A 14,239-nucleotide genomic window follows, 5' to 3' on the forward strand; every position below is an offset into this window, starting at 1 on the left:
CCCAGCTTCAGACGCAATCGTTAGGCAAGGGTAATTTCAGTGTAGAAAAGGATGAAACAGCGTCTGTGCCACCAGTAAGTACAGATAGTAACGTTAGTATAAATCCCCTCGCACGGTCCCCGCAGCCGGACAACTTTCTCACAGTTTCTGGAGGGAAATGCTGTAGGAATGCTCAACCGGTGTCGCCCATTCAGCCGACAGAAACTTTCAACCGGTTTTCCCCATTAAGCAGCGAGTCGGAGTCAGAGGCCGAGCCTTCTCTGGTCTCTACTCCTCTCGTTACGGGGTCTGAGGCACCGAAACTTCCCACCATTAGCTCTGACAAATTGAAAACTCTAGTCATTGGCGACTCCATTACCCGCAGTATTAGACTTAAAACGAATCATCCAGCGATCATACACTGTTTACCAGGGGGCAGGGCTACCGACGTTAAGGCTAATCTGAAGATGGTGCTGGCTAAAGCTAAAACTGGCGAGTGTAGAGGGTATAGAGATATTGTTATCCACGTCGGCACCAACGATGTTAGGATGAAACAGTCAGAGATCACCAAGCGCAACATAGCTTCAGCGTGTAAATCAGCTAGAAAGATGTGTCGGCATCGAGTAATTGTCTTTGGCCCCCTCCCAGTTAGGGGGAGTGATGAGCTCTACAGCAGAGTCTCACAACTCAATCGCTGGTTGAAAACTGTTTTCTGCCCCTCCCAAAAGATAGAATGTGTAGATAATTGGCCCTCTTTCTGGGACTCACCCACAAACAGGACCAAGCCTGACCTGCTGAGGAGTGACGGACTCCATCCTAGCTGGAGGGGTGCTCTCATCTTGTCTACCAACATAGACAGGGCTCTAGCTCCACAATGAAATAGGGTGCAGGTCAGGCAGCAGGCTGTTAGCCAGCCTGCCAGCATAGTGGAGTCTACCACTAGCACAGTCAGTGTAGTCAGCTCAGCTATCCCCATTGAGACCGTGTCTGTGCCTCGACCTAGGTTGGGCAAAACTAAACATGGCGGTGTTCGCCTTAACAATCTCACTAGGATAAAGACCTCCTCCATTCCTGTCATTATTGAAAGAGATCATGATACCTCACATCTCAAAATAGGGCTACTTCATGTTAGATCCCTTACTTCAAAGGCAATTATAGTCAATTAACTAATCACTGATCATAATCTTGATGTGATTGGACTGACTGAAACATGGCTTAAGCCTGATGAATTTACTGTGTTAAATGAGGCCTCACCTCCTGGCTACACTAGTGACCATATCCCGCAAAGGCGGAGGTGTTGCTAACATTTACAGTGCCTTGCGAAAGTATTCGGCTCCTGTGAACTTTGCGACCTTTTGCCACATTTCAGGCTTCAAACATAAAGATATAAAACTGTATTTTTTTGTGAAGAATCAACAACAAGTGGGACACAATCATGAAGTGGAACGACATTTATTGGATATTTAAAACTTTTTTAACAAATCAAAAACTGAAAAATTGGGCGTGCAAAATTATTCAGCCCCTTTACTTTCGTGGCAGCAAACTATCTCCAGAAGTTCAGTGAGGATCTCTGAATGATCCAATGTTGACCTAAATGACTAATGATGATGAATACAATCCACCTGTGTGTAATCAAGTCTCCGTATAAATGCACCTGCACTGTGATAGTCTCAGAGGTCCGTTAAATGCGCAGAGAGCATCATGAAGAACAAGGAACACACCAGGCAGGTCCGAGATACTGTTGTGAAGAAGTTTAAAGCCGGATTTGGATACAAAAAGATTTCCCAAGCTTTAAACATCCCAAGGAGCACTGTGCAAGCGATAATATTGAAATGGAAGGAGTATCAGACCACTGCAAATCTACCAAGACCTGGCCGTCCCTCTAAACTTTCAGCTCATACAAGGAGAAAACTGATCAGAGATGCAGCCAAGAGGCCCATGATCACTCTGGATGAACTGCAGAGATCTACAGCTGAGGTGGGAGACTCTGTCCATAGGACAACAATCAGTCGTATATTGCACAAATCTGGCCTTTATGGAAGAGTGGCAAGAAGAAAGCCATTTCTTAAAGATATCCATAAAAAGTGTTGTTTAAAGTTTGCCACAAGCCACCTGGGAGACACACCAAACATGTGGAAGAAGGTGCTCTGGTCAGATGAAACCAAAATTGAACTTTTTGGCAACAATGCAAAACGTTATGTTTGGCGTAAAAGCAACACAGCTTATCACCCTGAACGCACCATCCCCACTGTCAAACATGGTGGTGGCAGCATCATGGTTTGGGCCTGCTTTTCTTCAGCAGGGACAGGGAAGATGGTTAAAATTGCTGGGAAGATGGATGGAGCCAAATACAGGACCATTCTGGAAGAAAACCTGATGGAGTCTGCAAAAGACTTGAGACTGGGACGGAGATTTGTCTTCCAACAAGACAATGATCCAAAACATAAAGCAAAATCTACAATGGAATGGTTCAAAAATAAACATATCCAGGTGTTAGAATGGCCAAGTCAAAGTCCAGACCTGAATCCAATCGAGAATCTGTGGAATGAACTGAAAACTGCTGTTCACAAATGCGCTCCATCCAACCTCACTGAGCTCGAGCTGTTTTGCAAGGAGGAATGGGAAAAAATTTCAGTCTCTCGATGTGCAAAACTGATAGAGACATACCCCAAGCGACTTACAGCTGTAATCGCAGCAAAAGGTGGCGCTACAAAGTATTAACTTAAGGGGGATGAATCATTTTGCACGCCAAATTTTTCAGTTTTTGATTTGTTAAAAAAGTTTGAAATATCCAATAAATGTCGTTCCACTTCATGATTGTGTCCCACTTGTTGTTGATTCTTCACAAAAAAATACAGTTTTATATCTTTATGTTTGAAGCCTGAAATGTGGCAAAAGGTCGCAAAGTTCAAGGGGGCCGAATACTTTCGCAAGGCACTGTATGATAGCAAATTTCAATTTACCAAAAAAAATGCAGTTTTTGTCTTTTGAGCTTCTAGTCATGAAATCTATGCAGCCTACTCAATCACTTTTTATAGCTACTGTTTACAGGCCTCCTGGGCCATGTACAGCGTTCCTCATTGAGTTCCCTGAATTCCTATCGGACCTTGTAGTCATAGCAGATAATATTCTAATCTTTGGTGACTTTAATATTCACATGGAAAAGTCCACAGACCCACTCCAAAAGGCTTTCGGAGCCATCATCGACTCAGTGGGTTTTGTCCAACATGTCTCTGGACCCACTCACTGTCACAGTCATACTCTGGACCTAGTTTTGTCCCAGGGAATAAATATTGTGGATCTTAATGTTTTTCCTCATAATCCTGGACTATCGGACCACCATTTTATTACGTTTGCAATTGCAACAAATAATCTGCTCAGACCCCAACCAAGGAACATCAAAAGTCGTGCTATAAATTCACAAACAACACAAAGATACCTTGATGTCCTTCCAGATTCCCTCTGTCTACCCAAGGACGTCAGAGGACAAAAATCAGTTAACCACCTAACTGAGGAACTCAATTTAACCTTGCACAATACCCTAGATGCAGTTGCACCCCTAAAAACTAAAAACATTTCTCATAAGAAACTAGCTCCCTGGTACACAGAAAATACCCGAGCTCTGAAGCAAGCTTCCAGAAAATTGGAACGGAAATGGCGCCACACCAAACTGGAAGACTTCCGACTAGCTTGGAAAGACAAAAAATACCCGAGCTCTGAAGCAAGCTTCCAGAAAATTGGAACGGAAATGGCGCCACACCAAACTGGAAGTCTTCCGACTAGCTTGGAAAGACAGTACCGTGCAGTATCGAAGAGCCCTTACTGCTGCTCGATCATCCTATTTTTCCAACTTAATTGAGGAAAATAAGAACAATCCGAAATTCCTTTTTGATACTGTCGCAAAGCTAACTAAAAAGCAGCATTCCCCAAGAGAGGATGGCTTTCACTTTAGCAGTGATAAATTCATGAACTTCTTTGAGGAAAAGATCATGATTATTAGAAAGCAAATTACGGACTCCTCTTTAAATCTGCGTATTCCTTCAAAGCTCAGTTGTCCTGAGTCTGCACAACTCTGCCAGGACCTAGGATCAAGAGAGACGCTCAAGTGTTTTAGTACTATATCTCTTGACACAATGATGAAAATAATCATGGCCTCTAAACCATCAAGCTGCATACTGGACCCTATTCCAACTAAACTACCGAAAGAGCTGCTTCCTGTGCTTGGCCCTCCTATGTTGAACATAATAAACGGCTCTCTATCCAGCGGATGTGTACCAAACTCTATCGAATCTTCCATTCCTCTCAAAAATTTTAGAAAAGGCTGTTGCGCAGGTTCTGTTCCATAAGGTTCCGTTTTAGGACAACTATTGTTTTCACTATATATTTTACCTCTTGGGGATGTCATTCGAAAACATAATGTTAACTTTCACTGCTATGCGGATGACACACAGCTGTACATTTCAATGAAACATGGTGAAGCCCCAAAATTGCCCTCGCTAGAAGCATGTGTTTCAGACATAAGGAAGTGGATGGCTGCAAACTTTCTACTTTTAAACTCGGACAAAACAGAGATGCTCTTTCTAGGTCCCAAGAATCAAAGAGATCTTCTGTTGAATCTGACAATTAATCTTAATGGTTGTACAGTCGTCTCAACTAAAACTGTGAAGGACCTCGGCGTTACTCTGGACCCTGATCTCTCTTTCGAAGAACATATCAAGACTGTTTCAAGGACAGCTTTTTTCCATCTACGTAACATTGCAAAAATCAGAAACTTTCTGTCCAAAAATGATGCAGAAAAATTAATCCATGCTTTTGTCACTTCTAGGTTAGACTACTGCAATGCTCTACTTTCCGGCTACCCGGATAAAGCACTAAATAAACTTCAGTTAGTGCCAAATAGGGCTGCTAGAATCCTGACTAGAACCAAAAAAATGTGATCATATTACTCCAGTGCTAGCCTCCCTACACTGGCTTCCTGTCAAGGCAAAGGCTGATTTCAAGGTTTTACTGCTAACCCACAAAGCATTACATGGGCTTGCTCCTACCTATCTCTCTGATTTGGTCCTGCCGTACATACCTACATGTACGCTACGGTCACAAGACGCAGGCCTCCTAATTGTCCCTAGAATTTCTAAGCAAACAGCTGGAGGCAAAGCTTTCTCCTATAGAGCTCCATTTTTATGGAATGGTCTGCCTACCCATGTGAGAGACGCAAACTCGGTCTCAACCTTTAAGTCTTTACTGAAGACTAATTTCTTCAGTGGGTCATATGATTGAGTGTAGTCTGGCCCAGGAGTGTGAAGGCGAACGGAAAGGCTCTGGAGCAATGAACCGCCCTTGCTGTCTCTGCCTTCCCCTCTTTCCACTGGGATTCTATGCCTCAAACCCTATTACAGGGGCTGAGTCACTGGCTTACTAGGGCTCTTTCATACCGTTCCTAGGAGGGGTGCGTCACTTGAGTGGGTTGAGTCACTGATGTGATCTTCCTGTCTGGGTTGGTGCCCCCCCTTGGGTTGTGCCGTGGTGGAGAACTTTGTTGGCTATACTCGGCCTTGTCTCAGGATGGTAAGTTGGTGGTTGAAGATATCCCTCTAGTGGTGTGGGGGCTGTGCTTTGGCAAAGTGGGTGGGGTTATATCCTTCCTGTTTGGCCCTGTCTGGGGGTGTCCTTGGATGGGGCCACAGTGTCTCCTGACCCCTCCTGTCTCAGCCTCCAGTATTTATACTGCAGTAGTTTATGTGTCGGGGGGCTAGGTTCAGTTTGTTATATCTGGAGTACTTCTCCTGTCCTATCCGGTGTCCTGTGTGAATTTAAGTATGCTCTCTCTAATTCTCTCTTTCTTTCTCTCTCTCGGAGGACCTGATTCCTAGGACCATGCCTCAGGACTACCTGACATGATGACTCCTTGCTGTCCCCAGTCCACCTGGCTGTGCTGCTGCTGCAGTTTCAACTGTTCTGCCTGTGATTATTATTATTTGACCATGCTGGTCATTTATGAACATTTGAACATCTTGGCCATGTTCTGTTATAATCTCCACCCGGCACAGCTAGAAGAGGACTGGCCACCCCACATAGCCTGGTTCCTCTCTAGGTTTCTTCCTAGGTTTTGGCCTTTCTAGGGAGTTTTTCCTAGCCACCGTGCTTCTACACCTGCATTGCTTGCTGTTTGGAGTTTTAGGCTGGGTTTCTGTACAGCACTTTGAGATATCAGCTGATGTACGAAGGGCTTTATAAATAAATTTGATTTGATTTGACTTGCTATGAGACTCAAAATTGAGCTCAGGTGCATCCTGTTTCCATTGATCATCCTTGAGATGTTTCTACAACTTGATTGGAGTTCACCTGTTGTAAATTCAATTGATTGGACATGATTTGGAAAGGGACAGAACTGTCTGTTTAAGGTCCCACAGTTGATAGTGCATGTCAGAGCAAAAACTAAGTGGAGGTCAAAGGAATAGTCTGTAGAGCTCCAAAAAAGGATTGTGTCGAGGCACAGATCTGGGGAAGGGTTTCTGCAGCATTGATGGTCCCCAAGAACACAGTGCCCTTCATCATTCTTAAATGGAAGAAGTTTGGAACCACCAAGACTCTTCCTAGAGCTGATCAATTGGGGGAGAAGGGAGTTGGTTAGGGGTCACCAAGAACCCGATGGTTACTCTGACAGAGCTTTAGAGTTCCTCTGTGGATATATGAGAACCTTCCAGAAGGACAACCATCTCTGCAGCACTCCACCAATCAGGCCTTTATGGTAGAGTGACCAAACGGATGCCACTCCTCAGTAAAAGGCACATGGCAGTCCGCTTGGAGTTTGCCAAAAAGGCACCTAAAGGACTCTGACCATGAGAAACAAGATTCTCTGGTCTGATGAAACCAAGATTGAACACTTTGGCCTGAATGGCAAGCGTCACATCTGGAGGAAACCTGACACCATTCCTATGGTGAAACATGGTGGTGGCAGCATCATACTGTGGGGATGTTTTTCAGTGGTAGGGACTGGGAGACTAGTCAGGATCAAGGGTAAGATGAACAGAGCAAAGTACAGAAAGATCCTTGATAAAAAACAGCTCCAGAGTGCTCAGGACATGAGACTGGGGCAACGGCTCACCTTCCAACAGGACAACAACCCTAAGCACACAGCCAAGACAGCGCAGGAGTGGCTTTGGGACAAATCTCTGAATGTTCTTGAGTGGCCCAGCCAGAGCCTGGACTTGAACCCGATCGAACATCTCTAGAGAGACCTGAAAATAACTGTGCAGCAACGCTCCCCATCCAACCTGACAGAGCTTGAGAGGATCTGCAGAGAAGAATGGGCTGTACTCCCCAAATACAGGTGTGCCAAGCTTGTATCGGCATATCCAAGAAGACTCGATTCTGTAATTGCTGCCAAAAGGGCTTCAACAAAGTACTGAGTAAAGGGTCTGAATACTTATGTAAAATGTAATATTTCTGTTTTTTTTATATAAATTAGCCCCCCAAAATAAAAAACTGTTTGTCATTATGGGGTATTGTGTGTAGATTGATGAGGGAAAAAAACAATTTAATCAATTTTAGAATAAGGCTGAAACGTAACAAAATGTGGAAAAAGTTAAGGGGTCTTAATATTTTCAGAAAAAGCACTGGATGCTGAGCAGTTTCTCTCTTGGCAGTGCTAATATACAGTGGTGTGCTCTTAGCAAACATATGCACTGACAGAGGAGGCTGGTGGGAGGAGCTATAGGAGAATGGGCTCATTGTAAAGACTAGAATGGTATAAATGCAACGGTATCAAACACAAACTTATGGACTCCATTCCAGCCATTACAATGAGCCCATCTTCCTATAGCTTCTCCCACCAACCTCCCCTGGCTCTGCACTACAAATACAGACGGACAGTGACTTGTGAATTTACATTAGGTTAATATCCCAAAGATTTCCACACAATATCAGCACAGCACCACTGGAGTAGGACATCAAATTCTCTAAATCCTGACATGTCATAGGTCTTATTAAACTAGCTCTGAAAAACCTGCCTTACTTTATGAAACATAATCCGACTGTCAGTAATCTTCCCTGTGCTCAGGAAAATTCAGATTATCGGACTTTAATAGACACTGGTTGGTACACCATCTGCACTGACGACAAGTACTCACTGTTCTATCAAACCCCATCCTCTCATCACGTAAGATTATTTGGATGAGATTAGAATGTCATCCTCCGCTAAGAACAGACTGATTATAATAAAATAGGAAATGTACTAGGTGTAACAGAAAATCAGATTATTTCAAGCAAATTTCTCTCCCATGCATTGACTGTGTGGTGTAAGGTTTGACTGAGTAGGACGACAGATACCTTACAACAGGGGGAAAAAGGAAGACACCAGTACCTTGTTGAGGAGTCAGTGGTGCCGTCTGGCCTGCTCCATATGCTCCTAGTAGACAGACAAACGTTTAAGAAAAAGTATTTGGAGTTTGGAAGGGATGAGATGATTTTTGCTAAGGGTGTTTCATGTTTAAAATAACATAATGTAGTAGAATCTTGAAAAACTTTGATCAGAGAGTTTTTGGATAGAGTGAGAGAGCTGAAGACCATTTCTTCATTGTGCATTGGAACACACAAAGCAACCAAAACACACTTGTTCAGATAGATAGAACACAACCAATGGAAAGTGGCTGTGTTTTGGTGCGTCATGAACTAGGATGATCAGTATGGGTCTATTCTCAGGACTCTCTCAAAGCAAGTTTAGTCATAAGCACACTATCGATCTGATCAGAAAACTGCAGACATCGCATAATCACAAGGGGATTTTTCTCATGTAATGATGAGGTGCTTTGGAAATTACATAATACAAAACTTAAAGACTTTTGAAGAAAGTACAATTACGGTTTAACATTATCTGATAGAGTATCAACCACATACTTTTACTAATACTGCAGTAGCAAAAGACCATGTTTTGGTCTCATTACTGTCTGTGTAAACCAATAGTAAACAAGTAATAGATATCTAGTAAACATATAGCAAAGAGTAAACAAGCACACTGCAAGGGTAAAGCGTTCACTGATGCCAGAAATAACATTCGCCATCTGTATCTGTTTTGTCAGTGAACAGTCTGCATTTCAGACTAGACAGGAATATGCAGCAAAGCTCATTAAGTCATCCAAAAAACGTTTAATTATTCCCAAAGGGTGGTCACACCATTGAGACATCCTGAATTAAATTATGACGTTTAATCATGTCAAGTGTAAGAAATTGTAGAAGAAAAAAGCCTCTAATAGAGATTTGGTTCATTTCAGATATATTGCTAGACATCATCATGTTGCCAGACAAAAGTCAATGACAATTCAAATTAATTCTATATCATTAGTAATAATAGGAATTGGGACTTTTCCATTTTAACCTATCAATTGAGGAGGTTACCAGGAGTGTTTGATGTTTTCTGTGTACAGTATTTAGTCAGACACCAATTGTGCAAGTTCTCCCACTTAAAAAGATGAGAGAGGCCTGTAAGTTTCATCATAGGTACACTTCAACTATGACAAACAATGAGAAAAAAAAAGAAAAAAAATCAAATTTTTCATGAATTTATTTGCAAATTATGGTGGAAAATAAGTATTTGGTCACCTACAAACAAGCAAGATTTCTGGCTCTCACAGACCTGTAACTTCTTCTTTAAGAGGCTCCTCTGTCCTCCACTCGTTACCTGTATTAATGGCACCTGTTTGAACTTGTTATCAGTATAAAAGACACCTGTCCACAACCTCAAACAGTCACACTCCAAACTCCACTATGGCCAAGACCAAAGAGCTATCAAAGGACACCAGAAACAAAATTGTAGACCTGCACCAGGCTAGGAAGACTGAATCTGCAATAGGTAAGCATCTTGGTTTGAAGAAATCAACTGTGGGCGCAATTATTAGGAAATGGAAGACATACACGTCCACTGATAATCTCCCTCGATCTGGGGTTCCACGCAAGATCTCACCCCGTGGGGTCAAAATGAACACAAGAACGGTGAGCAAAAATCCCAGAACCAGACGGGGGACCTAGTGAATGACCTGCAGAGAGCTGGGACCAAAGTAACAAAGCCTACCATCAGTAACACACTACGCCGCCAGGGACTCAAATCCCGCAGTGCCAGACGTGTCCCCCTGCTTAAGCCAGTACATGTCCAGGCCCGTCTGAAGTTTGCTAGAGAGCATTTGGATGTTCAAGAAGAAGATTGAGAGAATGTCATATGGTCAGATGAAACCAAAATAGAACTTTTTGGTAAAAACGTAACTTGTCGTGTTTGGAGGACAAAGAATGCTGAGTTGCATCCAAAGAACACCATACCTACTGTGAAGCATGAGGGTGGAAACATCATGCTTTGGGACTGTTTTTCTGCAAAAGGACCAGGACGACTGATCCGTGTAAAGGAAAGAATGAATGGGGCCATGTATCGTGAGATTTTGAGTGAAAACCTCCTTCCATCAGCAAGGGCATTGAAGATTAAACGTGGCTGGGTCTTTCAGCATGACAATGATCCCAAACACACCGCCCGGGCAACGAAGGAGTGGCTTCGTAAGAAGCATTTTAAGGTCCTGGAGTGGCCTAGCCAGTCTCCAGATCTCAACCCCATAGAAAATCTTTGGAGGGAGTTGAAAGTCCGTGTTGCCCAGCAACAGCCCCAAAACATCACTGCTCTAGAGGAGATCTGCATGGAGGAATGGGCCAAAATACCAGTGTGTGAAAACCTTGTGAAGACTTACAGAAAACGTTTGACCTCTGTCATTGCCAACAAAGGGTATATAACAAAGTATTGAGATAAACTTTTGTTATTGACCAAATACTTATTTTCCACCATAATTTGCAAATAAATACATTAAAAGTCCTACAATGTGATTTTTCTGGATTTTTTTCTCATTTTGTCTGTCATAGTTGAAGTGTGCCTATGATGAAAATTACAGGCCTCTCTCATCTTTTTAAGTGGGAGAACTTGCACAATTGGTGACTGACTAAATACTTTTTTGCCCCACTGTATGTGTGCAATATTTTGCACCATGCTTGTAAAACATTAAAACCTGATTTTCATGGTCAAAGCATGGTCAGAGTAGCTATTGGATTCACAGAAGCTACAGTATAAGTGAGAGTAACTAGCATCTAGTGACTATGCCGAGAGAGCGAGTGAGAGAGAGAGAGAGAGAGAGACTTACATTCCCAGCATCACCTCAATTATTTTATTTTCATTGAGTGCTTAGAGCACTCAATGTTCCCCATCAATTCATTTAATGAGGGGAAACTAAACCAGGTATGGGGAAGTTGGCTGTTCCTTTCAATTGTTTCTAGATCTGTTCCCCTCTCTCTTTCTCTCCCAGAGGTTAGCTCTAATACCAAAGCAACAGGCCGGAGGCTGCTTGTCTGTCTGTCATTCTGGGTTACCTGTCTGTTGACAATTCAGCTTTAGTCCACCTCCTGATCCAGGCAGAAATGGGGTGAACATGGGCAGTTAAAGAGCCACCAGCGCGTGGAGTAAGGTTGAATTTTTGTTGTTTCGATTTTTGTTTTGTGTTGATGTTTTGTCAGTGCAGCGGGAAATGTAGAGAGGGAGACAGATAGTAGGGGCATAGACAGAGGGTAGCCGAGACAAGGCTCAAACCCCTGTCACCAGGGGGCAAACAGTATGTGGTCCGGATAAGGGATCAGGTTAATTTACATCTTGATGGTTATGTTGAGTGGCTAGCTTATTTGACCTTGATATAACTGTTGCCGACTATTTCTCAGTATTTAATTCAGTTTGCAAAATGATGTCAAGTTTGCCAAAAGTCTAAACTTATGGCCAATCGACACTTTTCTACATTTACTGTAAGTGAATGATTGGCACATGCTTACAAAGGGGAACTCAAACTACTGAAGTGAATGCCCTTGCTTCCTCTGTCCTCCCTGGACAGTAAAGATGAACAGATATTAACAACTATCAACTTGGTTCTACTCTAAGCTCTTTTTGTTCTACTTTTATCTTCATAGTTCCTGGGTCACAACATCCCATTTTCTATAAAAGCATACCGTACACACACTGCATCTGATTTTCACAGATCGAGGTTCTACACGTTACCTGGGTAGGGTTGCAGTGGGTAGCCGCCACCTTGCTGTGGGTAACCCCGTTGTTGTGGGTAGCCACCTTCGTAACCTGGGAACACACCAGCACCTGCAAGGGTAACACAGCAAAAATGTACAAAACAACAACTACAAACACAACAACACTATACGCATTCATTAAAAGTATTCATACGTAGCTTCATTGTACATTTAGTCTACATTTAGCTAGGGTTACATACCCTACTGTAGCTTTGGCCACAGACTCAACTTATGCATTACTTTTTTCTTACCAATCAGCCCAGAACACAACCAGTCAAATGTCAACATGCAGTATGAACTGAGAGGTCATATGCATTATGTATGCAAATTTACCAGGCCAGTGTGTTTTTGCAAATATTCTAGCTAAAGTATTTATCAAAAGGCTAATGGTGCTGAATTCTCTTTGGGAAACAACATTTGCATACAGTATTAGCAAAGTTGTACCATATGTGATAGCACGTGAAACAGGCAGTATGTTGTACTGTGGGATGCTCTGCTCTCTGTGTCAGTGAATATTTGACCAATGGGAGGTGGATAATAGCCTGCAGGCATTGGCTAGTCTGTATCCATGGGGCCTGGGGCAGAGAGCAGAATCTCTCCACTGCTAGACCAGCGTGATAACACTCCAACCAAACATCAAGGGAGAGGAGGGGATGCTGAAAGCTCCACAGCCTTGGTAATACACTTCCAAGTATAATCCTGAACATAGGTCAAAACCCTGCCAATATGTTAACATAAACCTACGACGAGGATGTCGATTAAAGCAGCCCACCGCACCTCTCTGATTCAGAGGGATTGGGTTAGATGCAGAAGGCATATTTCAGTTGAATCCATTCAGTTGTACAACTGACTAAGTATCCCCCCTTTCCCTTCCCATATGAAGACATGAATTGTGCCATGCTTGTCTTGCGATGCCTGACTTGTCATAGAGTTTGAGTTTGAGTTTGAGTTTGAGTTTATTTTTACAGGGACAGTGCACATTAATCAACGTTTCAGTAAAAGTGCCGGTTTTAGCCAGCCGGCTAATTTTCAACCGCAGTCCCTGGGCAGGTTATTAAAAACAATTACAATATAGACAATAGCAGCATAGAACAAGCAAGACATAGCAACATAGGACAAGCAAGACATAGCATACAGAGCAACATAGGACAAGCAAGACGTAGCATACAGACAGAGCAACATAAAACAAAAAGCAGCAAGACAAAATTCATAAAAGCAACAAAGTGTTTCCACACCTCACAAGCTACAGACAACAGACAACATGGAAAGCGGCAACACACAGCTAGGGACCATGTTCACAAATCTGATTGACCTTTAGCCATGTCTTCAAGCATTTTGTGAAAGTGTGATATGTGGTGCAGTTATGTGTGTCTGATGGCAGTGTATTCCAGACATGGGAAGCTCTCACAGAGAATGCAGATTTACTAAGGTGCTTTTCCTTAGGGGAACTATACAGTCACCTCTCATGGCAGACCTTGTGGATCTGCTGCCATATGTCTGGGTTTTCTGTTTAACAAAAATATTGAGTGGAGGGGGAGCCAGGCCATTAAGGATCTTGAATACAAGACATGCGTCGGTGTATTGCACAAGATTTTCCCAACTCAAGAGCTCATGCTTTCTAAGAATGAAGACTTTCCTTCACAGTGTTTTGACAGTGGGTCTTAGTGGGGTGACACTGTCCTACTACCTTCGGAAAGTATTCAGACTCCTTGATATGTCCCCCACATTTTGTTACGTTACAGCCATATTCTAAAATGGATTACATTTCAAAATTCATCAATCTACACACAATACCCCATAATGACAAAGTGAAAACAGGTTTTTAGAACTACCTTATTTACATAAGTATTCAGACCATTTGCTATTAGACTCGAAATTGAGCTCAGGTGCATCCTGTTTCCATTGATAATCATTGAGATGTTTCTACAACTTGATTGGAGTCCCACCTGTGGTAAATTCAATTGATTGAACATGATTTGGAAAGGTACACATCTGTCTATATCCCACAGTTGACAGTGCATGTCAGAGCAAAAACCAAGCCTTGAGGTTGAAGGAATTGTCCGTAGAGCTCGGAGACAGGATTGTGTCGAGGCACGGGTCTGGGGAAGAGTACCAAAAAATGTCTGCAGCACTGAAGGTCCTCAAAAACACAGTGGCCTCCATCATTCTT

General features: G+C 42.8%; 1 protein-coding gene across 6 annotated transcripts in view; it reads right to left on the reverse strand.

The window, feature by feature from the left end:
- Nucleotides 1–14,239, reverse strand: part of LOC139385528 (elastin-like) — a 107,280-nt gene that overhangs the window by 8,861 nt on the left and 84,180 nt on the right. For all 6 annotated transcript variants that reach the window (XM_071130650.1, XM_071130656.1, XM_071130653.1 and 3 more), the window contains 2 exons: nucleotides 12,047–12,139; nucleotides 8,342–8,386 (listed from right to left, as the gene is read on the reverse strand). In XM_071130650.1, the coding sequence (XP_070986751.1) occupies nucleotides 8,342–8,386; nucleotides 12,047–12,139 (138 nt within the window). The remainder of the gene's footprint in view (nucleotides 1–8,341; nucleotides 8,387–12,046; nucleotides 12,140–14,239) is intronic.

Source organism: Oncorhynchus clarkii, chromosome 27, assembly GCF_045791955.1.
Source record: "Oncorhynchus clarkii lewisi isolate Uvic-CL-2024 chromosome 27, UVic_Ocla_1.0, whole genome shotgun sequence".
In the NCBI taxonomy this organism is placed as follows: Eukaryota; Metazoa; Chordata; class Actinopteri; order Salmoniformes; family Salmonidae; genus Oncorhynchus; species Oncorhynchus clarkii.